Source organism: Lepidochelys kempii, chromosome 12, assembly GCF_965140265.1.
Source record: "Lepidochelys kempii isolate rLepKem1 chromosome 12, rLepKem1.hap2, whole genome shotgun sequence".
Lineage (NCBI taxonomy): Eukaryota > Metazoa > Chordata > Testudines > Cheloniidae > Lepidochelys > Lepidochelys kempii.
The window spans coordinates 42,227,883-42,255,113 of record NC_133267.1 but is presented as its reverse complement, the minus strand read 5'-3'; the positions used below and the strand labels follow the sequence as shown (position 1 = coordinate 42,255,113).

General features: G+C 45.5%; 1 protein-coding gene across 2 annotated transcripts in view; it reads right to left on the bottom strand.

Annotated features, from left to right (window-relative positions):
• ZFHX3 (zinc finger homeobox 3) overlaps nt 1-27,231 on the bottom strand; it is a 283,639-nt gene that overhangs the window by 117,753 nt on the left and 138,655 nt on the right. For both annotated transcript variants that reach the window (XM_073308352.1, XM_073308351.1), the window contains one exon: nt 10,772-11,003. In XM_073308352.1, coding sequence (XP_073164453.1) covers nt 10,772-11,003 — 232 coding nt within the window. The remainder of the gene's footprint in view (nt 1-10,771; nt 11,004-27,231) is intronic.

The following is a 27,231-nucleotide window of genomic DNA, read 5'->3' as shown; positions in this document are numbered from 1 at the left end:
GAAAGAAAAGAGAGAGGAGGACAGAAGGAAATAGAGGTTAACACAGAAGGGAAAGAAGAAAATATAGAAGGAATGGATTATGTACAAATAACACCAGATAAAGAGAGTATGCGGAAGGGAAAACAGAGAGGGGAAAAGGAAGCTAAAAGGTGAGGCAGAAAAACACATCTTACAGAAGGAAGAATGATCTGAGAAAAAGAAGGCTAGAAAGTTAAACCCTAGAGAATAAACCCTAATCTGAGCAGCAACAATACACCAAGACATACAACAGAGAGGGAGGACAAGTGGACAGAAGGACAAGGAAAGGAAAAGGGGAGGAGAACAAAATCAAAGCAGGCAGAATGGGACATTTTTAGCTAGCATGCAAAAATGACTGACCTCAGGGACCTCCCGCACTAAAAGCCGGAGTCTCTAGAGCCAGGCTATATATGGGGCTGTAACAGACTCACATCCTGCGTGTATCAGGCACTGAGGGAACACAACACACTGACCAGTGAGCTACATTTACATCGACAAAACGCCAATCCGGCAGTTCCACACCAAGTGGTTGGCAGCTCCAAGCACAATTGTCTGAGCTGAGCACTAAACAGGCTTGTTTTGTATCTGCAGTTTTCAGGGAGAAGATGCTTTCACAGGTTGGACAAAAATAGTTTGTTTTCATGTTTATCTCTGTCATGCCCTGTCTACTTACATGGTGCTACCACCACAATATCTAAGAGCCTTTCACGTATTTGCACATAGAAATAACAGTCCTTCTTCACTCTTCCTTCCCAGCTGTAAAACCGGTAGCTTGGTTAATTTCTAGGGATTTTTTTGCCTGTGAGATCTGTGGGGGGAGGTATGCAGGAGTTACTGGGGAGAGCTAGGCTGAAGAAATGAGTTTAAATTTACCGCTGAACATGGTGAGGTCTGTTGTCACTATCTCCTGCAGAAATTGAGGTCACAGGAGCTGGGGCTAGCCTAGGGAAGTTCTGTCTCCCACACTCATCAGCCTCCCTCTATTCATTGATCATTGTTTAGGGAATTTTTTTGCTAAGTGGTCAGGATTAAAAGCAAATTGGCCCATGGGTGATAGCGAATGGATGTATCTGCAGTGAGCGACAAATACCAGCCATAGCAGAAGCCCAGAGATGTGCTAAAATACTACAGTGAGGGAGGCCCTAAAAATATCCAAGAGAGAAAAGCATCTCCTAGCACCTAAGATGCACTGTCCTTGGTCAGCAACACTGAGTATTCCACCTGAGCCCATCTTCCTGTCTGCTACATTAGCAAACTCTGCACAGAGCAAGCAGAAAAGCATAATGGTCTTTAATCATCCAGCTCAAGAAGGCTCCCAGATAATGGGGCTTGGGTTTCTTGCCCAGTGTCTGTGTAATTTCTCTGCCAGTGGCTTCATTTTCCCTCCACAGGAAGTGGACTGTAGCTCCCAAAGCTCTTTTCCATGGCAGGCACAGAAGTTCCTGGGAGGTCTGTATCATCAGCACAAGTGAGGAGACAAAGGTCCCTGTGTCTACAAGGCTGCTGCTTCGACTGGTGTGTGTGTGTGTTCCTGTGTGTGTTCATTCTGTAAAGGGTTGGTGGGAGGGAGGAAGTGTATGTGTGTGTCTGTGTGTTCTGTAAGGGATGGGAGGGAATGTGCAATCAGGAACCATCACAATTACAAATGTAAACGAACAAGCAATTGGCCCTGACCTTTGTAGATTGTTAGAGGACTAATTAAGCCAGATCAGGCACTCTCTTCCATCAGGAGATTGAGGCACAAACACATGGAAATATCTACATGCAAACCCAACCTGTTATACACCCCTTTTTTGATACACACAAATAACCAACTGCACACATGCAAACTGGAGGTAATAATCCCACCACTCATACTGTGCCCCAGCAAAGCATTAAGGTTTGTTGTGCAGTATTCAAAGTTATTCAGGGTAACAAAAGTCCAGGTTGGCCTGGTCTATAAAGCTATTTGTAAAAGTAATAAAAAGTTGGAGACAAGTAGACTGGTACACATTGGATTGTTTAAGTTAGAAGACCTGTAATCAGGGGTCTTTCCAAACTCCTGGTAAAGTGATGGGCTGGCATGACAATGAGCTGAAAGACTCTAGAGAAGGAAGAAGCGTTTATAGTTGAAATGACTGAACTGTGTCAGAACGGATTATTATTAATGGGATGTAGTTGCCACCCTGCCTTGGACATGGCTTATCTGGAGTCACTAAAGGGGAGCAGTGGTATGGGCGGACTGGTTAGGAGCAAGCTTTACCATCATGGCTGCGACTGCCACCTGAGATCCTGGGATCCACCATGGCACCATTCACTGGGCCTTCACTGTCCTGATTCTGAAAGACAACCTGACCAGGTCGGGCCACAGGGAGAAAATCAGATTATATCACCACTTCCACCAGCTTCTACTCAATCCTGAATGATTCCTGGGGGTGAGAGACTTGGGTCCTGATGTCAGCCCCTCCCTCATGTGTCATTTTCCTTCCCTATTTTATTTCTCCTCTTCCCCATCTCTCCTTTTGTCTTCTGTCTAACAAGAGTCTGGATTGGCCAGCCAAGACAAATAATTTCATTTCTGGCAAGACAGGCTGTGAGCCAGTGCTAGATTTCTGACACTGGTAAAAGTTTGCCATCACTGGGAGTAAGTCTACATGGCAATTAGATGCCTGTGGCTGGCCCATGCCAGCTGGCTCGGATTAAGGGGCTGTTTAATTGCAGTGTAACATTCGGGCTCAGACTGGAGCCCGGGCTCTAAGACCCTCTGAGGTGTGAGAGTCCCAGAGCTGGGGCTGCAGCTCAAGAAGGAACCTCTGAAACAGAAATTAAACTGCCCCTTAGCCAGAGCCCTGCAAGCCCAAGTCAGCTGGCATGGGCCAGCTGTGGACGTCTAATTACAGTGTAGACACACCATGAGTGGCTGATAAACCCTGTGTTTCTCCAGGAGCAAGGCTGCAAGTGGAAGTCAGCATCTGAACACCACACAGGTTCTCGTCTTTGCTTTTGTTGTTTCTCCCTTTTTGTGTGCATTTGTCTTGTTTTATGGAAATTAAACAGGATCAACTTCAACTACAACAGTGCCAGATCATCAAAGCTAAACGTTTCCTCTTTTCCCCACAAGAGTGAACACCATGGTCAACACCGTCTAAAACCTAGCAAAGGGGGAAACCCAGCCTAGGAAATAAACTCTGCCGCTGAAGGGAAAGGGAGGAAGGAATATTACTGAAAAAAAAGCCTTCCTGGACACTACATTCCAAATGCTTTATAACTGGTTTCTCTTCTTTTCCTGGGTCTTTAATAAAAGGATTAAAAGATTTTTTTGAAGGTGGTTGTTACAGGAGTAACTTGACACGAAGCCAAAGGCCACACTTAGCTGCTAATGCTGTTACTGTGAACAAAGGTTTTATTAATAATCTTACCCCTTTGTTGGGCCTGCGACACGCCCTTGCCGCCCAACAGGCCTCAAGCTCTAGCCTGTACTTGAGTCAGGTGACTAAGGGTTATGGACAGAAACATGGAGGTGGCACTTGCTATGAGATGAGTTAGGCTCACCTAGGAGAGGGGTCCGCAGAGAGCAAGCCCTGGATGAATGCAGAGAACCCTGCATCCAGACGGTGAAGTGCTGAGGAGAACTCTGCAGACTAGGGAGAAATACTTTTGGCCTGAGAGGTCCAACTGAACCAATTATGGAACCGGAATGGCTTACTAAAGTAGACCCCATAAGGGAGAATCGTCATTCAAACTCTTAGGCATGTGGGACTTAATTGGATAGTTGGGAGAACTGAGGCTATGGTAACAAAATTGCCACTCCAGGGAGGTGGCCTGCTCTGAACCACTTCCTGCAACACACACATAATTCGGTGCCTCACCCACACTACCCCCTATATGCAGAAATAACCGTGTGCAAACCAGCCCATAGAACAGAGCCCACAAATATCGTGGTGTGCACACAAACACAGAAATGCATCCAGGCAGAGACAGGAAAATATGTTATTTACATGAGGGGAGGTTTTCAGACATACTGAGCATTGGACAGACACAGAAAGGGGGTGCCTGTTTCAGAGCAGTGGTTCTGAACCAGGGGTACATGTACCCCTAGAGGTACGCAGAGGCCTTCCAGGGGGTATATGAACTCACCCAGATATTTTCTTAGTTTTAAAACAGGCGACATAAAATGCACTAGCAAAGTCAGTACAAACTAAAATTTCATAGACAATGGCTTGTTTATACTGCTCTATACACTGAAATGTAAGTACAATATTTATATTCCAACCCATTGATTGTATCATTGTATGGTAAAAATGAGAAAGTCAGCAGTTTTTCAGTAACAGTGTGCTGTGTCACTTTTGTATTTTTATGTCTGATTTTGTAAGCAAGCAGTTTTTAAAGTGAGATGAAATTTGGGGGTCCACAAGACAAATTAGACTCCTGAAAGGGGTACAGTCGTCTGGAATGGTTGAGAGCCACTGCCCTAGAGAGTTAGGGAGATAACTGATGCCTAGGGACAACTCATCCATTCCTTCCCTTGCCTACTAAGGCACTGCAGAAAATACAAAATGGCCACTCGCACAATTCCTCCTCTGGGTTGAAATTCACAAACTTTGTTCTGAATTGAAAACAATAAGACTTTTTGTTTTGCAGGAAATTTTAAAATTTTGTTCCATTTCAGAACAAAAAAGGATTTAGAAATTTCCTGTGAAAGTGATGCAAGTATTTCAATTAGCTCCAGATACACAGCACTCTTGCTATCCCTCCTCCCTCCATCCAAGGGCCCTGCTAACCTCTTCCACCATGGCCACTCCTTTCACCCTGACTACTCCACAGCACAGATTCAGGTTCAGTATAAGACCTGAACATAGACTATCCATGTGCAAACACAAAGCATGGCTGCAACACCTGAATGCTATTAACAGGGATATCTGGAGGAACAACAGGGACAGAGCTTTAGCCTGCACTGAAATGCACTGTAGTAGACTCTTCATTATTATTTATTTGGTTAGTGCGGATATGTTCAGCGCTGCACAATACACAAAGATAACAGCCCCTCCCCTAAGCACTTACAGTTGGACAGGCAGGCAGAGACCACAGGCTACCCTGGGAAATCCTAGGGGGAAGATTTTGTGTCGAGGGCTTTTGTTCAATTTATTTAAATCAAGTTATACACTCATTCTATGGACCTTACAAAAAAAGGTGCTTTAAAAAGGGGCTTGAATGAAGAAAGGGTGGTGGCTTGGAGAAATGATTTCAAAATGATACTGCTCATGTAGGGGCAGAGAGGGTGAGAAAGTATGGAGAGGGGGTGGAGAAGGACACAGGGTACTGGGAGTGGCATTGCTCGGAGCAGAGGGTGACAGGAGACTGATGTCATTGGGACTGAAGCTTTGATGATGAGGACAAGAAGTTTTAAGTTCTTAAAGGGGAGCCAGCAGAGGGACTGAAAGTGAATTGTGACCAGGTCTGAATAATGGTCAAGACAGATAACTGCGGCAGGGTATTGGGATCCTATTGAAAGGGATCCAGGTGTGCGTTCGTGAGGCCAAATAGGAGGAAGATGAGTAGCTAAGGGCATGGCTACACTGGAAACTTCAAAGCGCTCCTGAGAGAACGCTTCCACGGCAGTGCTTTGAAGTGCGAGTGTGGTCGCTCACGAGCGCTGGGAGACAGCTCTCCCAGCGTTCCTGGAAATCCATCTCCACGAGGGGATTAGCTCCCAGTGCTGGGAACATGGCTCCCAGTGCTCGGAGCCTGTCTACACTAGTGCTTTAAAGCGCTCAGACTTGCTGTGCTCAGGGGGGTGATTTTTCACACCCCTGAGCCAGCAAGTTAGAGCACTATAAAATGTAAGTGTAGCCAAGCCCTAAGACTGGAAATAATTACGAACGTGGCTCAGTGCTTTAGTTGTCAGGCTGGCAAGGGAAGGCTGGATCTTTTGATATGCTGTAAAGAAGTGGAAAAATGTATATAGTCCTTAGATGTGCATAATATAAGGTGAAAGAATGAAAGATAATCTCCAAGTTGTGAGCCTGGGTGAGGGAGGATGGGGTGTTTTAACAGTAAAGGAGAATGGGGAAGAAGAGAGTATGGAGGGAGAGTTTAGCTGCAGATATAGAGTATCTAAGAGAAAGCATTTGAGACACAGGCTTAGATGTGGGCCTGGACAAAGTAGATTTGAGAGTCATCTACATCAGAATGACAGTGAAATCATTCCTGTGAGTGGATGAACACACCCAGCGATAAAAAGTGTAGAGGGAGGAGAGGTTTAATGGGAAAGAAAGATAGCTTTCCCAGGCAGCCCTTCTTAAAATAGGGTCTTCTACTGACATATGCCCCACACTGAAATAGTTCAACGCATGTGAAGAGTGTGATTCAGTCAACCCGGACACATCTGGGTGGTGATGGTGAGCTGTGATATACAGATCAAGCTAGATGATCTGGTGGTCCCTTCTGGCCTTCAGTTCTATGACTCCGACTTCCAGGCTACTCGTGCTAAGCACAGAGAGTCAATGGAACCAGGCCCTCAGTCCACCCTGGTTAACCTGGATGGAACTGGAGAGCTCAATGCTACTCATGTGGACACATTTGGTAAGTGGTTCTCAAGAGTAGATGGGGCCAGATCCTCAGCTCTGGACTTGTCGACATGGATGGATCCAGGGACCTTTCTGACAAGTGGCTCCTCAGTGTCAAGGGGTGCCAGATTTCAAGAGAGTTGGTTGACCAGGTCAGATCCAGGGACCATGGAACCCTTTATGCCAGGCACAGAAACATGGTGAACACATCTCCAGATCTGATACTGGATTTAGACTGCCAGCCTTAGTTGACTTGACTGGGGCTTGGAGGCTTGAAGCTGCAGGCTGCCACTGGCTGTGTAGATGTATCCTTACAGTTTGAGAGACCTGAGAAGGAAACGTTTTCTTTTGTTCAATTTCATCCCTTTATTTATAAATATCTCCTCTCCTTCCTCCTGAAATACCCCCCTCAGTCACTGCTTAGCTCTGCTATTATTATTTGTTATCTTCAGCAGTCAGCAATGGGCTTGAGGAGCTACATACATCTCCTTTCCTTTGAACCCTGCCAGCTCGGGTGGGCAGCCTGTCGGCCCCGAATCAACTCTGAAGACAGTGCTTTCCCATTGTGGCTTGAGCAGGAGCAGGGAGGGTAGGTGGGCTACAGAGCCCAAGCGGCAACGCTATGGAGCTATTGTTCGTGCATGAGCGTGAGCTCGAGTCTGCGGACCCAGGCTTGGAGACTCACTACCACAGGCTGTGTAGGCATGCTTTCAGGGACCACCTGTGCAATCACCTCCAGGTGGTGTGTCACTGGAAATTCAACTGGACAAGACCCTGAAACACACCCTGCAGGGAACCATCTGCCCTAACCCCGGAGCCACAGGCTAAGGGAGACCTAGTCGGGGTTGTTGGTCTCTAGCTCCTAGGATCCTGAAAGGAGAACATTTATTAGGGAGAACTAAACAACCAACATCCAGCCCAGATACTAGCCAGGGCCTCTCTTCACTGTCACACAGAGAAATGGGGCCATGTTCTATCATCCATTTGGACACCTTCATCTACAATTCTCTATGGGCATAAAAGCAAGAGAAAGAAGATAAAATTATCCATTCTCTGCTTTGGTTTTGTACTGTCTCAGCCAAATGCAAACTCTGTTGCTTTATTACTTTGGGAGCACACCCAATGAGCAGGGTCTTCTACTGGGGGGTGACTTGACATTCTGGCAAACAAGAATCCTCAGGCTGTCAGTATTTATTCACTTCTCTCAAAGGTTGGCTGAGAGGCTTCTTAAAACCTAAAGGAAGTGAAAATATTCCAAATCATTAAGGTGACCTGCAAAAGGGGCTGGCTCCTCCTTTGCATCTTTATTAGGTAAAAAGATATTTTTTCAACTAGAAACCTAGAAACATTAGGAATGTCAAGTTTTGCCCTCTTGTTTGTTGGTGATTTCCAGGGAGACCCCCAGTGATATGGAGTGAGATCTCTCAGCCCAGATTTAAAATGGTGGAACCTGGAAGACTGGAGAAGCGCTAATGTAGTGCCCATCTTCAAAAAAGGGGAAAGGGAGGGGCTGGAGAACTATAGATCAGTCAGCCTGAGCTTGATACCTGAGAAGCTACTAGAGCAATGTATAAATTATTCAATTTGTGAATACCTGGAGGATGAAGGGGTAATCACTAGCAGACAGCATGGATTTACTAAGAACAAATCATGCCAAACCAGCTTGATTTCCTTCTTTGACAGGGTAACTGGTTTGATGGATAGGGGGAATGCAGTGGACATAATATACCCGGACTTCAGCACGGCTTTTGACACAGTCCCACATGACATTCTGATAGGTAAGTTGGAGCAATGCAGGTTTGGTGGAACTAACATTAAATGGATACATAACTGGTTAAACAAACAAAGAGTAACTACAGATGGAATGATGTCAGATGGGAGGGAGGTCTCGAGTGGATGTAGGAATAAAGAACAGACTGATCAAATGTGCAGATGACACAAAGCTGGGGGTCTGTGGTTTGCAAACACTTTGGAAGATGGAGCTAAAATTCAGAGGGATCTTCATAAATTGAAAACTGGGCTACAGACAACAAAATGAAATTCAACAAAGAAATGTGACGTGCTACACTTAGGGAAGAAAAATCAAATGTACAAATACAGAATGGGGGATAACTGGATTGGCAGCAGCACTGCTGAAAAGGATCTGGGAGCGGTAGCGTATCACAACCTCAACATGAGTCAACAGTGTGATGCTGCTGCAAAAAAACCCAACAACACACAAATGAAATTTTACCCGAGCCTACAGACTGGGTACTCAGGTTGTAAAACCAGATTTAACCCTTAGTGATTTGAAATCTTTTGTTTTGGTTATTCAGGTATTTTCAAGCATTTCCGTTCCTCTTTGATCAACATGTATATCAGCAACCACCAAACCCTTCATCCAACACATTTCTAAGATCTGCATTTTTTTTTTCTATCCACACAATATAAGCGTTCATCCAGATGTTCACCCTGTCTGGATGACTGCACCCTGAGATCAGTCCCTATGATATGGCTGGTCAGGGATCTTTCCACAAATACGATTTTTTTTTAAAAAAACCCAGAAAATGCTAATTAATCAAAAACAAAACTTTCATCGGGAAGGTTTTTGAGGCCCAGGATGGAATTTATGGTCAAAAGGAGAGAGGGAGAGAAACAGTCAGTCCTCCAGTGGCCCAGGCACTCACTTGGGATGTAGGAAACCCCCCGAGACCCTGCTCTGAATCAGGCAGAGCACAGACATGAATCTGTCTCCCCCATAATACAGGCAAGTGTCCTGACTATTGGCTATTCTGGGATGTTAAGGGCCACACACACACACACAAAGTTTTGCAAGGTCTTGGTTTCATTCCAATTCAGAACACAAAATGTCCAAACCTCAACAAACTTTTGTGAAACCGAATTCCTGTTCTCTTGCCATCCCTAATTACGCACCCTGTTAAATCCCTCTTCCAGCTCCCTGCCATGTCTCACATAAACATCACTGTGCCTTCTTCCACACTGCTCCTTACACATGGAATGTTCCTTCCGAACCAGTCTGTAGGACACTATCCTCTCCTCCTCCAAACTCCTCAAGAGCCACCTCTGCTGCAATACCCAGAGGAAATCAATCAGTGAATGAAGATGTGAGGGGCACATGGCATAGCTGACCCCTATTTATAATCGGCCAGGAAAAACGCATCATGGACCGTGAAATCTGATCTTTTGCGTGCTTTTACCCTGTACTATACAGATTTCATGAGGGAGACTAGCATTTCTCAAATTGGGAGTCCTGACCCAAAAGGGAGTTGCAAGGCGGGGGGTCGCAAGGTTATTTTAAGGGGATCGTGATATTGCCACCCTTACTTCTGTGTTGCCTTCAGAGCTGGGCAACCAGAGAGTGGTGGCTATTGGCCAGGCACCCAGCTCTGAAGGCAGCGCCCTGCCAGCAGCAGCCCAGAAGTAAGGGTGGCAATTCCAGACCAGGCCATCCTTTCCTCTGCACTGCTGCTGGGGGCAGCTCCGCCTTCAGAGCTGAGCTCCTGACCAGCAGCCACCGCTCCCCAGCTGCCCAGCTCTGAAGGCAGCGCTGCCGCCAGCAGCAACTCAGAAGAAAGAGTAGCAGAACCGCAACCCCCCCTACGATAACCCCCCCTACGATAACCCTGTGACCACCCCACAGCTCCTTTGTGGGTCAGAATCCTGACAAATAGAACACCGTGAAATTTCAGATTTAAAATCCTATAACTGTGAAATTGACCAAAATAGACTGTGAATTTGGAAAGGCCCTATTTATAATTATCTGGAAAAAATGCAAATATCCACCTATTAAAGGTGACCGAATTTGATTTTATCCCTCATCCTCTTATGTCCCTAGTTATTTTAGGTCCCAGACTTATGCATGTACTTAACGTCACACATGCAGTTAGTCCTACTGAAGCCCATGGGACAACTCACATACACGAAATTAAACGTGTTTAAGTCTTCACAGGGTTGGAGCCCTACACTGTAAGCTCTCTGAGGCAGGGATTACGTTTTCTGGTGTGTTGGTACAGCACCCAGCACGATGGGCCCCTGACCCTGACTTAGGCTTGTAAGGCTACTGTAATACATACTGTCACCTCGAAAGAGGAAGAGAGACCACGACAAGGAAATTCTGAAGCTGGCTGAGAAATTCTGCAGACTAACTCTCCAAGTCGAATGTCAGAACATACACCAGTCAATAGCAATAGCTAAGAAATGCCACTCACCGGCATCAGCAGCTGGACACTTGCGGATGGTGAAGATCTGACCTAAGTCCTCCTCTTCCTCAGGGAGGCCCTTCTGAAGGCGCTGCAGTTTACGCAGGCTCTCACTACGCTGATGTTTCATGGAGCGCACATGTTGGATAAGGTTCAGCTTGGCCTTGGTGGAATAGTTACAGAGGACACAGTGATAATAGCAGCTTTCGCCCTCAACCCCGCTCTCATGATGCTGAAGGTGCTGTGAAGAACAAAGCAGAGACACATGAGTGACAGAGTTAGAAAATGTCCCATCCCCAACCTATATGGGCTACAGCACTTGAAGCTCCCAAAAGGTTTCTTGGAAACTCACTAGCAGGAATGCACCTTGAACAAGAACAAGAGCAAGAGCAAGAATTTCCTCTGTTGAGGGTACTATGAAGGAACCATGAATGGGGATTTCCTGGCACTGTTGTACTGACTGACAGCAACAGCACTTAGAGAGAGGCTGGGCTGACTTTGGGCAAAGGAGCGATACAAGTGGGCATAGGACTGTTTGTTTTGTTTTTTTTATTAAAGGGCTGCCAGTATGCTCAGCACTGTACAAAACACACAGTCACTGCCCCCAAGAGATTGTAATCTAGCCGTACAGACAAAACAGTTCAGCTATAAATTGCACTGGAGGGCAAAAAGGGCCATCAAGAACTCCAGAGTTGTTGGTTTGTTTTTTTTAAGTGAATGGGTCTGTTAACCCACTTCTCTCCAAGTTTATCTTTCATAGGCCTGGTGGAAAGGGGCATTTGAAGGGTGGATCTGAACCAAGAGAAAGGCTGCTTTTTGCACAGCAGTGAGATGATGTTTCAGTGGTCAGGGCAGCACAGGACAACCTCTTGATTCCTCAGCCACTGAATCTCACCGAAAACCATCTCTGCAGCGCCTGCAATTATAACTAATAAGGGTCAACCTTCATTTTTGATCCAAAGTCCCACACAAACCATCAATAACTCACTGCTCGTGGCTGTCCACTAGTGCAAGTGGAAGTACTAAGTCAAAGAGCTTAGTATCATACAGGTGAAAAGTGAGCCCACTATCACACACATCCCTGCAGACACGGAGTGCCTCCATCCCTCCTCTGCCATGTCCTTCACTTGGAGGCCCGGCTACACAGGGGAATCTGGGAGGGCTGAAAGCTGTACTTAAAGGGGGCCTCATGCCCTATAGGACTATAAGTTGAATGGCAGGAAAAGTGGATTTGACAGTGACCACACAAACTTTCACGCTGATGGGGACCCATTGTGCTCAGTGCTCCTCTCCCACAACTGATCACTGAAAGGCACTGAAGTCTTCCGGGAGGCTACAGATATTAGGGATTGGGGCTGTCCCAAGAGAGGGAGAGGAGAAGATGAGGGGGAAAATGTAGTAAATGATGGAGAAAGCTGAAATCCATGTCTTCCTACACTTGGGGATGTTAAAACAGAACTTCCCACTCTTTGCTTCCATGGAAAGTCATCAGGGAGATAAGCATGTGCTGAAACTAATATAGCAGCAACAACCGAGATCAAGCCTTTTCACTGGAAGAAAATGACCAATCCAACATTAAAAAACTGTTCAAAACCTACGTATGGAATTTGGCAAGAGTCTCTCTTAATCAAGCGGTTCCAGGGAGGAAATCAGAGAGGGAGCTCTGGTCTTATGTCCAACAGACAGAATTACATCTGATAAATGCTCAACTAAAACAGAGGAATAAAAGAGGAGCAGCCCTTGGTTGCAATGAACCAATTCCAAGAGACCCTGGAAAGAGCTCACGAGAGCAGAGTTGCTGAGTATGTGCATCCCCTGGTTTTCTGTTTGTAAAGAGAAGGTTTAAACGCCTACCACCCCAGGGTCCATTCCCTCGGAAATGGACAAAAGAAGCAGGATGACCTGAGAGAGACGGCCAGAGACTAAGCGCACTAGCAACAACCTCCTTTTCAAGTAATTCAGAGCAAGCTACAGAAAAGCTTCCCCCTCCCACATGGAGACCTCATAGCCAAGCCAGCCAGTGCCAGTGGAGGACAGTTTACCCCCCTGATCAGCAAACGAAACCTGTCAGTTCTCAGACCCAGAATCCCCAGCACACTGGGGAAAGGGGTAAATGTTATTTACCACATTGCTGTGAATCCCAAAGGCTGGAACAAAATTCTTAGAGAAAGACACGGGCAAGAATTCGCCCTCTTAGCTGTGCAGAGGGCTGCCCCACTTTGCTCTCTCATTTTTGGGTTGAGTTTGTACTGTTCCCATATATTCTGCACTAGCATTCCCCATTCCCATGGCATTTTGTTCCTGCCTGCCTGCCAAGGTGAAGCAGGGACACAAGGTCAAAGGTCAAGGAAGAATTCCCAGGCCAAGCCATTTCGGATTACCGCCTGTACCTGCAATAACCTGCAATTCAGCAATAACCCGAATCCTCTCCAATATTGTCCTGCACCGCAAGCCTGGAAGTATCCATTCTTAGCACACAGCCCCACAACCAGCTGCTCCTCACCTTCCATAGCAGCCCAGGAAATCCTCCTTTCCCATTTGTTCTACTTGGGGAAAATTTACGTCAACCAATCTTGGGCTGCATTCATTTGCACTCTGTCACCAAAAAGCGTTACCTATATGAGGGTAGGTTATCCTAGACTTCAGACAGCTGCCTCGTTGTACCTGCCAGCGATGGCTAAGGTATAGATGTCCTGCTAAAGACACACATTACCCAACTCTTTATGTCTGGATGATAGGGATCTGCAGTAGGGTGCCGAAGAGATAAACAATCCTTCCAAGCTAAGGACATGCTTAAAACTAGATAGGAGCTAGAGCTGCTGCTTTTGACCAGAAGGGGTGCATGAAGAGAATAAATGCATTCCTGATCCAGCTAATTAGAATAGTCTCATTTGGGATCATAATGTATTTAATTAAATTCACTGTAGTATCTGAAGAATCCACCAAGGCACCAATCCCTCTGCTGCCCTCAAAGAAACTTTCCAGAGCGCTCTCTCTTGTGGGCGTTTTACTCCTCTTTCCTCTGCTTAATCTCTACTGTCTGTGTGCATTAACTTAGCCTATGCTATAGCCAGAAAAAGAGCAATTGCTTCAGATATAAAAAACAAAAGACGCACGGGAGTAGTGATTTGACAGTGTCCTGCCCAGCTCAACCAGCCCAGTGCCTTGTCCTGTCCAGCTCAGGTTTCTGCATCACACTCCTACCACCAGCCCCGGATTTCCTGCTCATTGGGGCTACAAGAAAACTATTTGCTCCCCTGAGCGAAGAAGCCTTCTAAGTCCTGGTGGTACAAATTTCAAATTCTAAGACCCTGAATGAACAGAGACAGATGTAGCAATTGCTAACCTGGTCCATCTAACCCAGTTTCCTCTCTCCGACTGCAACAAGTACCAGCTGCTTCGAAACAGTGCAAGGAACCCGAAAAGGGCAATTCTGGAATAACCTGACATTGGGGGATTTTCTTCCTAGCCTTTCATAAGGTATTTCCTGACCAGGAGTGTTGCAAGATCATTGCTACCACTATACAAGGTTCCAGAAAAGTATTATGGATGTGGTCTCCATGGGAGACAGAGGCACAATTTTCAGTCTTTGATTGACAGGGGTGGGGGGGCCTTACATCCTGGGGAAATATATTTTAAAACAACTTAATAAATGTGGCTCATTTGCGATGCTCCCTGTGTGTCTGTTCCAAGGATGTGGGTTGTAGTCAGAGACCCTGCCCCTCTCAGGCCCCCTTCACTTGCTACTGCATCCTGTAGTGAAGTCAAAATCCTGTGTGACCTACAGCATCAGTCTGCCATGGAAGCAACAGCGGTCACACATACAGTGCTGTGATTTTACTGCAGGGTTACACGAGAGGAGTGAACTGGGTGAAAGTCACACACCTGCAATTTTTAGCTGGGGTGTTACTGAAAATGCTGAAACACACAGATAGATAAGTACTGTTAATGGTCCATCGTGTAGTAAAGCTTTCCCCAGATGAGAATTTTCCCTTACACAAAGCACAAATTCAAAAGACTAAACAAGAACTTTCATTAGACGATAATTCATCTTGAAAAAAAATCAAAAGGATATATTGTTCCAAAAGAAAACTAACCAAACTTCGCTAAGAGAACATCGATTTCAGTAAATCTGAAGGAGCTGTTCACCCCCACCCTCCTACCCTGCCTTCCAACAATAGGAAACTTCTAACATCTGGTTCTTCACGCATGGAATGCAAAATATTGATTAGATTTAGTCAAAGCTCCACTTTAAAGTAGAAACAGACAGAAGTACATTCTGACAGAAACCATAAGGGTCACAAGTGATGCTTCCTAGGGGAATAAGGCCTGTTACTGTACACACACGAACCACAACAACACATGCAGCTCACAACACCTACTCTTACACACAAAAATCAAAAACAACTCTGCCCAGTCCTTCAATGAGGAAACATCTAGTACCTCAATGCAAAGCCATCTGCTGTCCCTGTGGAAGAGGGCAGTTGGGGAAGGATTACAACGCCAAAAGTGTTCTCAGTGTGTAGCTGGTTGTATATCAACACTAGAACTTTTCTGAAGCCTGGAGGAAATACCCCTGTACATTACCATCTCTAGTACCTGGCCACAGAAGCAGCCCTACACATTATTAGCTCTTTAGCAGATGAAGAAGAAAAGCTAATCAGAAAACAAGAAATTTGCGTTTGAGAAACTGGGTTCTCTATTTCATTTTATTCCCACATCAAACATACACCCTGATTCCATCCTCTGTAACAACAACAACAAAATCCTGCTCAAGCAAGACAGCAAAGAGTAGCAGCAAATAGATGCAAACAAGATAGTTTTCCTTATACACAGTTTGTATCAGAAAGTTAGACTGTGGAGGAACCTACCCTGTTTCATTTGGAGGCTGGAAGTCAGAATGACAAAGGAAGTGATATGTCAAATGTTTTTTGTTAGATCAAAATATTACATTATAGTAAAGATATTAGCATCAACCATTTTGTCTGCCTGTGAGCTTTCAATATGGTTAGAGTTTAAAAGAAACAACCACCAGACATTTAGAAACCCAGGACAGAGTTAAGACTACTTCCACAGTAAACCGCAGACTCACACTCAAATAACTAGACAGCCTACATTGTAACTCTGTAGTTTCTCACACTGATTAAGAAAGTGTTGCTTAATGTTATTTTTACAGTTCATCTTAAAGAAATCAATCTGCTCAGTTGCTCTAAGTGAAAGAAATCAGTTAAGAGAGTGATTGTGAAACTGACCCTTGGATTGATCGACTAACTTTCCAATTCTTGTTCATGAACATCTGTCCTGGAAGGTTGTGTCGGCTTGTATTCTGATAAGCAACAGCACAATAAACGTTCACAGCCTATCACTGTGGACAATGTAATTTTTAAACAAATGAGAGAAGGAATGACACTATGCTCCATTTCTCCTTCCTTCCCTTCCCCTTTTCTTCCATCCCTTCAATGCCCCCATCCCCTCCTAACAAACCCCACCCACCATTCTTTTTTAAAACTGTGGAGCTAACAGGACATTTGCAACCGTCAGATTGTTCACTCTGCTTGCATGTTACCTTCCTTCCCCTCCCCACCTTCCTTCCCCTCTTTATTTTGTATTTAGACTGCAAGCTCTTCAGGGCAGAGACTCTCTCTCTCTCTCTTACTGTGTACAGTGCCTAGGAGAATGTGGCCCTGATCTCAGCTGGGGCCTCCAGACACTACTGCAATACAAATAAATGCATTAAGCAGAAACTAGCTAAACCTATCCAGACCCATATGTATAAAACACCTTTTAAAAAATAGGGTTAATAACGGAGGACACCTTAACCACATAATTATCTTTAATTTGTTAATTAACACACAACTCTTCCACATTTGAACTGCTAACTTGAGCATAGCAGGTCTGCTTTTAATTTGGAAGTGTTCTTTTGAATATGTACAGTAAGTTTACTAATACTGTGCAGGAAGCCAATTCCTACTGTAGCATTAAGACGCTAGACTCGCACTTCCCAGTGACAGTGCAGTGGAACGAAATGCTCTCTTCTGCCTAAAATCCACGAGCCATCTTCAGTGTGTCCGAGTTAAAGGTTTGGTGGCGATGTAAAGCGTAACTCTAGCCTGTTGTAAAAGTGCAACATTCACTCTGAATTGCCTGCTTTGTAATGTTTATTATTTTTTAGAAACACACAACAGACTATGTCTGCAACCTTCACTTCACCTTGTGGGAACTTCTCCCTGTTTTTATTTTAGAAGATCCTAAAGTCTGCTGGAGAGGAGTGCTGCTACGGCAGACCCCAGGGACCTCACAAGATTGGAGCCCCAACCCTAACAAACCTTAGAGGGTCAATGGTGCCCCGTAAGTCTGCTGGCCATGGGATCTGCTAACCAGTTCCCACCCACCACCCTACAGAAGAGTCCTGGTGCTGCCGGTCTCCTAAGCTCCACAAAAAAGCAGCCTCACTTCTCTAACCCATTACAAGTACCAAGGATCAGGGCTCCTCACCTGCAGAGCCCAGGCAGTACATAGTAGTGTGGCTCCTCTCTTGTTGCCCATCCAGGGGCCACAGACCTGGGACTCTCCCTTCTGAGTCCCACAAAAAGAGAAAAGGAAGATGGAGGCAACCTAGTGACAGAGGATGTGGAAAAAGCTAATGTACTCAATGCTTTTTTTGCCTCTGTTTTCACTAACAAGGTCAGCTCCCAGACTGCTGCGCTGGGCATCACAAAATGGGGAAGAGATGGCCAGCCCTCTGTGGAGATAGAGGTGGTTAGGGACTATTTAGAAAAGCTGGACGAGCACAAGTCCATGGGGCCGGACGAGTTGCATCCGAGAGTGATGAAGGAATTGGCGGCTGTGATTGCAGAGCCATTGGCCATTATCTTTGAAAACTCGTGGCGAACCGGGGAAGTCCCGGATGACTGGAAAAAGGCTAATGTAGTGCCAATCTTTAAAAAAGGGAAGAAGGAGGATCCTGGGAACTACAGGCCAGTCAGCCTCACCTCAGTCCCTGGAAAAATCATGGAGCAGGTCCTCAAAGAATCAATCCTGAAGCACTTGCATGAGAGGAAAGTGATCAGGAACAGCCAGCATGGATTCACCAAGGGAAGGTCATGCCTGATTAATCTAATCGCCTTTTATGATGAGATTACTGGTTCTGTGGATGAAGGGAAAGCAGTGGATGTATTGTTTCTTGACTTTAGCAAAGCTTTTGACACGGTCTCCCACAGTATTCTTGTCAGCAAGTTAAGGAAGTATGGGCTGGATGAATGCACTATAAGGTGGGTAGAAAGCTGGCTAGATTGTCGGGCTCAACAGGTAGTGATCAATGGCTCCATATCTAGTTGGCAGCCGGTATCAAGTGGAGTGCCCCAAGGGTCGGTCCTGGGGCCGGTTTTGTTCAATATCTTCATAAATGATCTGGAGGATGGTGTGGATTGCACTCTCAGCAAATTTGCGCATGATACTAAACTGGGAGGAGTGGTAGATATGCTGGAGGGGAGGGATAGGATACAGAAGGACCTAGACAAATTGGAGGATTGGGCCAAAAGAAATCTGATGAGGTTCAATAAGGATAAGTGCAGGGTCCTGCACTTAGGACGGAAGAACCCAATGCACAGCTACAGACTAGGGACCGAATGGCTAGGCAGCAGTTCTGCAGAAAAGGACCTAGGGGTGACAGTGGACGAGAAGCTGGATATGAGTCAGCAGTGTGCCCTTGTTGCCAAGAAGGCCAATGGCATTTTGGGATGTATAAGTAGGGGCATAGCGAGCAGATGGAGGGACGTGATCGTTCCCCTCTATTCGACATTGGTGAGGCCTCATCTGGAGTACTGTGTCCAGTTTTGGGCCCCACACTTCAAGAAGGATGTGGATAAATTGGAGAGAGTCCAGCGAAGGGCAACAAAAATGATTAGGGGACTGGAACACATGACTTATGAGGAGAGGCTGAGGGAGCTGGGATTGTTTAGCCTGCAGAAGAGAAGAATGAGGGGGGATTTGATAGCTGCTTTCAACTACCTGAAAGGGGGTTCCAAACAGGATGGCTCTAGACTGTTCTCAATAGTAGCAGATGACAGAACGAGGAGTAATGGTCTCAAGTTGCAGTGGGGGAGGTTTAGATTGGATATTAGGAAAAACTTTTTCACTAAGAGGGTGGTGAAACACTGGAATGCGTTACCTAGGGAGGTGGTAGAATCTCCTTCCTTAGAGGTTTTTAAGATCAGGCTTGACAAAGCCCTGGCTGGGATGATTTAACTGGGAATTGGTCCTGCTTCGAGCAGGGGGTTGGACTAGATGACCTTCTGGGGTCCCTTCCAACCCTGATATTCTATGATTCTATGGATAGCTGGAGGCTTGGGCAGCAGCAAAATTGGAAAAACCTCCCTCTCTCCCCTAATGTTGCTCAGATCCCATGGAGGGAACCCTGCGGAGAGAGAACTCCCACCCGTTGCCTCCTCAGTCCAAGAGAGCTGGTTTGCTTGCTTTCAGTTCTTGTTTCTTGCCTCCAGTCTCTTAGAGGTGACGGTGTAGGCATTCTGCCTGAGCCCGGAGGGATCAGGTGGACAGGGGGAACCTGCTGCTGCAAAGGGATCATTTTAAACATGCCTGCTCTACCCTGTCAGGGTGATATGTTGTGATACTCCTCCAAAGGCTCAACATAAATAACTAGAGTGCTCCCTCTCCCCTGCATCCCCCCAGGGTTGATTTTTCTTCAGTCACTCTATACTACATAAACTGGCTGAGGGTTCATGGCAGTACATTAGTATTACAAATCGATGGGACTCATTTCATATCAAGAATGATAGCTGACTGAACAACATTATCCAGTACTTTCCCTGGTGTGCTGAAGATCAGTGCCCAAAGAGGGGTCTTTATTCTCTTCTTTTAGAACTATTAAAGACAAGTTTTCCTCTAAGAGGTCTTGTGAAAGAAAGGAGTAATGTTAAAGAGCAAAGGCTTGCACCTCTCCTCTCACGCAGCCTTCTTTCCAGCACTGGAGTTGCTGTAATTGATGCACTGGTAAATGTCAGTTAAAGAGAGATGTTAAAAGAATTACCAAACACGGCTGCAAGAGGAAGGCGAGCAGGAGCCAAATACAGGCACAAAACACTTCAGTCTGCCATGCCTCAGGGACGCTTGCATCTAGACAGATACGTCCCATTTAGCACTTGCCTCTCCCCAAGAGGGGACAAAAAGAGAAAACCAAGAATATAAACTACTTCAAAAGCCCTTGTGTACACACGTACTGGCACACTGGCAGCTGTTGCCATTAGCCTGTGTGAGCGAGGTCTTGGTGGACAGCACATGCCAGCCTCATTGCCTCCAACTCCTGACTAGTGGGGGTTCAGGAGCAAACCTTGGAAACAGGACAGCACTGTTGCTGTAATGACAAAGAGACAGTCTCTCCCCGGATTTGAATGTAATAATACAGGGTCACACGGAGAGTGGAGGGTAGAATGTGGCCCTCTGAATTCAGTCTGCCCATTGCAGTGGTGCACAATCTTTTCCAGTCACATCCCCCTTACCAGTAAGAGACTCTGTCCGTGTCCGTGCCCCCCCTCCATTACTGCACAGCCAAGGCTTCCTCAGCAGTCGAGCATGGGCTGAAGGTGGAACTGGGGATGGAGGAGGAGCTGGACTGGGGGCAGAGAGGGAATGAGGGCAGAGCTGGTCTGCCGGCAGGGCTGGAAGCGTGGCGTACCCTCCTCGCCCCCGGTGGGAGCTCGCCCTGGCCCCGCCACATGCTCCCCCGAATATTCCTCCATGGCTCCCTAGGGGAGTATGCCCCACAGTTTGGGGCCCACTGGATACAATAGATACAAATTCCTGACCCTGGGGTTATGTGGAAAGCACTTCACATGCCCATAAGGATTCCATTTTTACCACCAGGCTGTAACTCTGTATGCGATGAGGAACTCCAGCAAAGCTAGAGGATGTTAATAAGTTAGAGAGGGTTCAGAGAATAGCAAAAGGAACAATTAAGGATTGGAAAACCTGCCTTCCAATGACTGACTCAAGGACCTCAACCGTTTCACCTTAAAAAGGAGAAGGTTAAGTGGTGACTTGATCACAGTTTATATATACCCTACACTGGGAACAAAAATTGATAATAGAGGGCTCTTCAGTCTCACAGAAAGAGGTAGAACACAACCCAATGGCTGGAAGTCAAAGCTAGACAAATTCAAACTAGAAATAAACTGCACGTTTTTAACAGCAAGATTAATTAACCAGTGCAACAATTTATCAAGGATCATGGTGGATTCTCCATCACTGGCAATTTTAAAATCAAGACTGGATATTCTTCTAAGAGATCTGCGTGAGTTCAAAGAGGAATTAATTCAGGGGAGTTCTCTGGTCTGTGTTATACAGGTGGTCAGCCTAGATGACCACAGTGATTCCTTCTGGCTTTATAATCTATTAATCTAGATAAGACGCCAAAATATTGATCCCTAGAACCTGAGGCTAGGACCCATGTATGCAGAATATTGTGACTCGGGGAAGGGATCAGGGCCCTCAGAAGATCTTAGATGCCTCAAAATTTCCCCCCTCCCCACAGCTCAGAGCCATAAGCTGCACTAGATAAATCATACAATACTTGTACACAAGAATTTGGATCCTTAATGAAAGTCATGTGGAAGCAGCTGTCTGATGCTGGCCTGTTCCAAGTACTCCATAAAAATCAGAGCTGGCTCAATTCATCTTACTCTCCTTTCACACCTGCACTCCTGCTGGAATTTCCTGGAGCCATCTGAGAAGCTGGGGAAACTAACTACAGTGAGAACACATGCTGCCTGACTGCTGAAAGGGGGTGGCCTGCTCACCACCAACCTCTTGCTGGGCTTGCCTGTCCAGATGTCTGCAGGAACAAGAAATAATTTATTTTCACTGCAGCAGGTTCAACAGAAGAACTTTCACTGTCTCTAAATTTCTCCCATGTCCTTCAACTGTGTATTGCTCACAAAGAAGTGATCTCCACACCCTCACCTTGAAAGACCTCTATTTCCTTGCCTTTATACATGCTTCCAAGCAGGAATTCCCACCTTGCTCTAAACAGTTTGCACACACTGTATAAAGTCCAGATTTTCTGTCCCACACCTGTCTGCAAATTGGGTTCTTTGGTCATTTTTGTAACCAAACATCATAGTCTTCACCCTAAAATTTTCTCCCCAAAGTCAAGATTTCCCAGTACTGCCAATCCCAATCACTGAACAAACCATGAGGTTTTTAAAAACAAATTTAGGTCTTTGTTTGCCTTTTGAGCCTTTAAGGTTCATGTTGTCTACATTTTTCTACACAACTCTAATGGATAGAAACATTCTCTCCCTCCCCACTCTCCAAAAAATAAAGCTGAGATTTTGATGTGATCACAGCCCCCATAGCTGGGACCTTAAGAAAAACATCAAGTATCACAAGAGGTGCAAACATGCTCTTGCCAAGGTTCTCTCTGCAGGTCTTCACTTTCTTTTCCCCCTAAAGAGGATCCTCTCATTCTTAAATCCTGCTTGGCAATAACTGAACCTGGCAGGAATTATAGTACACCTTCATGCACGTGTCAAACACCTGACAACAGCATCACTGAGAAGAGCCCTGTGTCTCTGGACGGGGTCTTCGAAGCTGCCATCGTCTAACCTGTCTCCTTGAAGATAATACTGCATAGATTCCAAGGCCAGAAAGGACCACTAAGGTCACCTAGTCTGATGTCCTGTAAAACACAGGCCAGAGAACTCCCCCAAAATGACGCCAACAGCAAATCTTTTAGAAAACCATCTGATCATGATTTTAAAATTGCCAGTGATAGAGAATCCACCAGGACATGCCGTAAATTATTCCAATGGTTAATTACTCTCACGGTTAGAAATTTACTTCTTGTTTCCGGTCTGAATTTGTCTAGCTTCCAATTCCAGCCCTTGGATCATGTTATCTGTTGCTCTGCTAGACTAAAACGCCCATTATTAAATATTTGTTCCCCACATAGATACTTTTAGACTCTAATCAAGTCATCTTTGTTAAGATAAATAGACAGAGCTCTGAGTCGATCGCTATAAGGCAGGTTTTCTAATCCTCTGATCATTTTCATGGCTCTTCTCAGAGTCCTCTCCAATTTAATCAACAGCCTTCTTGAACTGTGGGGGCCAGAACTGGACACAGGATTCCAGCCGAGGTCATACCAGTACCTCTCCTACTTGAGATTCCTGTTTCCGCACCCAGGATCCCATTAGCTCTTTGGGCCACAGAGTCACGCGGGGAGCTCACGTTCATCTGATTACCCACCACGACCCCCAAATCTTTTTCAGTCACTGTTTCACAGAATAGAGTCCCTCTGCTCGTTAGTATGGCCTACATTCTTTGTTTCTAGATGTATATATTTACATTTAGCCACTGTTTGTTTGTGCCTGGTTTACCAAGCAATCGAAATTGCTCTGAATCAGTGATCTGTCCTCTTCATTATTTACCACTCCCCCAATTTGTGCCATCTGCAAACTTTATCAGTGATGATTTTATGTTTTCTGCCAGGTCATTGATAAAAATATTAAATAGCGTAGGGCCAAGAACAGATCCCTGTGGGAATCCAAGTCCAACACCTTAAGAAGCCTAAGCACATTATGTCAATGCTATTACTTTTATCAACCAAATGTGCTATCTCAAAGAGAGATCAAGTTAGTCTGACAGGATCTATTTTCCATAAACCCATGTTTATTTGCATTAATTACTTTATCCTCCTTTAGTTATTTATTGAGTCCTGGATCAGCCTGTTGGAAAAAGCAAGCCATCTTACCCAGAAAGGATAAGACCCATCACAGTCTCTTCATACTTTGGAGAAAAGCTTTTCATTCTACCTCATTACTGGCCTATCAATAACCCCCTTGAACCTTCAATCTCCCCTGTGTGCCCCACATATGCCAGTAGAGGGAAGCAAGGGAGGGGAGATGTCCCCATTGGGGTTTAGAGTAAGATGAAAGGTGGTTGGCCCAGACATGCTCTCTCTGGTGGCCATGAGGCTGTTCCTCATGGTGAAGAGGGAAGAACAAACAATACTTTGGCTGCTCTGAAGTGCTTTTGAGTTTCCCCCATAAACAACCCAGACGAACACCCAGCAGACTGGGTTTTGCTCCCCCACCCCTTTAAGTCTCATTAAAAGCCAATATTGTTCAGCCTAAAGATGGAGAGCTCAACATGGATTTTACTGAACGTTAAATCAACCAGCAAGCGTAGCCAGCAAACTCTGTGGCACTTTAACTTTAAATAATGCAATAATTATTGAATTTCCTTTTTATAACCGAAGTGCTGGAATGTAAACAATGGGGCTGTAATTGCAGGAAGGGGGGATCAATAGAGGCAATCGTTTTCAGCCATGTTAATTGTAAATACAATTGCTCCAAGATGTCAGCCTTGTTCTTCTCACTCCCAGAATCATCCTAACAGATGACAGAGTCCAACTTTCCCATTACAGCTGTTCGTTTCTTTAAGAGGTTCTCAATCAGGTCTGATCAATCTGTCAAGATAATGCATGGAGTAAGTAAGACTCTTCCAAACACAAGCTCCCAATCAATAGCCCGGAACAGCTTAATGAGGAGGGGCTAAAGCCCAGAGGGAGGCAACAGCACCAGTTTTCACTGCCTTTGGCAGGCTGGCTTCTTCACATGGCCTTCCTAAACCGATCAGCTCTTAACAAGGATATTGTTTATGCAGGCTTCAGTAAGCAGCAAGCCCCCCCACACTCTCCAGGGACAGACGGACACACAACAGCATAGATTAACAGAAAACAAGATGGGGCCAAATTAGATTTAACTTGGACTTTTCCCTCTTTTTGGCTTAATTGCACAGTTGGCCTGAGAACATGAATTAATCATTCATCACAGAGTCAGGTAGGTGAAAGACTCTGCATGCTCATTACATGCGTAAAAGTATCACCAGGATCCCTCCCACTTTCTTTAGCAAGTCCCTGGAAAGCCTCTTTGCTCAACTTTACTCACCAGCCACTTCCTCCTCTGAAAGTCATGGATCAAGAGGAAAAAAACACTGCTGTCCTGGGGCCAAGAGTCAAACAAACAACAGGAGGAGACATGAATGGAGTAAAACCAGGTGGCTGAAGGTGCCAGTTTCCATCTGGCAAATTATTATTTGTCTTGTGGTAGCACCTTGGGTCCCTACTCACAGACCAGGACCCCTTGGGCTAGGGACCTTATAAACACATGACAAAAAGACAGTTGTAGTGAAGGGGCTCAGCTCACTTGGCATCCTGCTTGCAGTCATGGTATTCCGCTTTCCCATTACTATTCCATTACGAGACTGGCAGCCATATCGGAGCAATTCCCTCCTAAGAACACAATTTCTAAGAGCTTTCCAATCGCCTTGCGTCTGAACATCCTCCATAGAATGTTTCTCACAAGCACATGCTCCAATACCGGGGCAGATGAACACAGTGGCATGCTACTGTCATTAGCAAGCTCAATAATGAGCAAACAGTCACAGTCAATGGTACGTCTCCTAGCGTCCCACATATGTGGATCAAAACTGTTTTGGCAAGTGTTGCTCTCAAACCTCAAGACTTACTTCTTTTGGTCAACATCTTTCACTTTTAAAAATCTAAAGACAAACTAACACAATGTGCACAGGATATTAAGCACGTTTCAGGACATTCCACCATGGCAGTCGTCCTCCTCTCAGGCCTCTCCCTCGTTAACTGTCATCCCTTATCCGCATGTGTGTGTGAACTACCACTGCAGGAATAACCAGGAATTGAAGTGGAATGACTTGAGCACTCAGTGCCCCGTTTCGCACCCAGGTCTTTCAATATTGATACTATAAAGTGCCCTCCGTGCTCAGCAGCTGCTCCACTTCGTTCACTATCACCAACCCCAAACCTTCAAAAATATCCAAGTCAAACCCCAACAATCATTATTAGCTTAAAATTCATTTAACTTTCGGAAAAGTGATACAGGTGGTTTGTCGTCTTTTCATTTGCCTTCTGGTTTCTGAGCCTTTACGGGGCACTCTGATTGGATTTTCAAGCTTCTCTCTGCAACCAGGAGGGCTAGGAATTTGCTTATTTTTTAAATGAAAGCTGAGATTCTAGCGTAATTACCTGATTCCAGGAGTTGGAGCTTCAAAAAGAACACCAAATATCACAAGACTCATGACAGAGTCACAAGAGTTGGCATTACACTTCCCTGCTCTCACTGGAGCCAACAGACCTCTCCGGCTACCTCACGATCCACCTTCCCCGACCCTGCTGCTACTGCAGCAGTCTCTGATGACCTATTTACCTTTGTCCATCAAGACTTCTTTGCTGTTTAGCAGGACAGGTGAGACTGCCATGCTTTTTGCAGGCAACCTTAATCCCGACCAATTTACATTACGAGGACAAATGTTGATCATAAGTGTAAACTGCAGAAAGAACCAACAAGAGGCTGTGTACAAATCAAAGCTTAAGAGGGAAGCTTGGATCACCAGAGCCCAGAGATTAAAATACTGTTGGAAAATTGGCACAGGTGATGCATGTTTTACATAAACGACATCAGCAGGTAAATTTTCAAAGCAGTCGACAGAGTTTCACTATGCAAATAATAGACATGACTAAAAGCCTCACAAGAAAGCTTTCCTGCACTGACATCTCCAGTACTTACAGGAGCTTTCACTATCAAATACTGTGATGTTTGCAATTGTTTAGTCTCAGCCAAAAGGTGGATTTTTTTGAAAGTTTGAGACGAAGCTAAATTAGGGAGGTTTTGCTCGTCACTAACAGATACAGCTTTACAAACGTCATGCTTTCCAGGGGCTAGCCCTCCGTGAGGAACCGTCACTGTCGACGGACGAAAATGTTGAACATTATTTTTAAAAGCTGCTCCTTGGCAAGTGCAACAGCAAAGCCTATGTTTTAGGATGTACAGCACCAAGATGAAGCTCTGCAAACTCCGTATTTGTGCAACTCCACAGTACCAACCCTAGCGGTTAATACTTGTCCTTCCTCCATGTATTTCTTCTCTCAACCATCTTAGGAGGAACCAGAGACCAGCATCCAAAAAGCTTCATCTCGCTGGGGCTGGAGAGGAGCAGGAAGAAGCCAGCCTGTGGTTGGGAAGGAGGTGATGGCCAGAGACAGGCCCTGGCCAAAGATCCTACTTCCTTATACTGTTCTATACAGTATGAACAGGCACATTTTGGTTCTTTAGCTACAACTATCAGGTGAACTGGAGGAGTGTTGGTGGCTGATATGAGGGAGGAAGAGGTATATGAAGTCTGGGGTTGGAAAAACAGGGGGTTTCAGACAGAGGAAAGCAGGGTTGTTAGCTTTTCATACAGGAAGAGCAAAACCTACTTTCTGTTTAGAGGATGTATTATTCCCTCTGACAGCCAGCTAGGGTAGCCAGGTGTCCAGCTGTTGACTGGAAAGTCCAGTCAAAAAGAGCACCTGACTGTCCGGTCAGATCTACTGACCGGACACCCAAAGTCTGGTCGCTGCGGGCAGGGCAGGT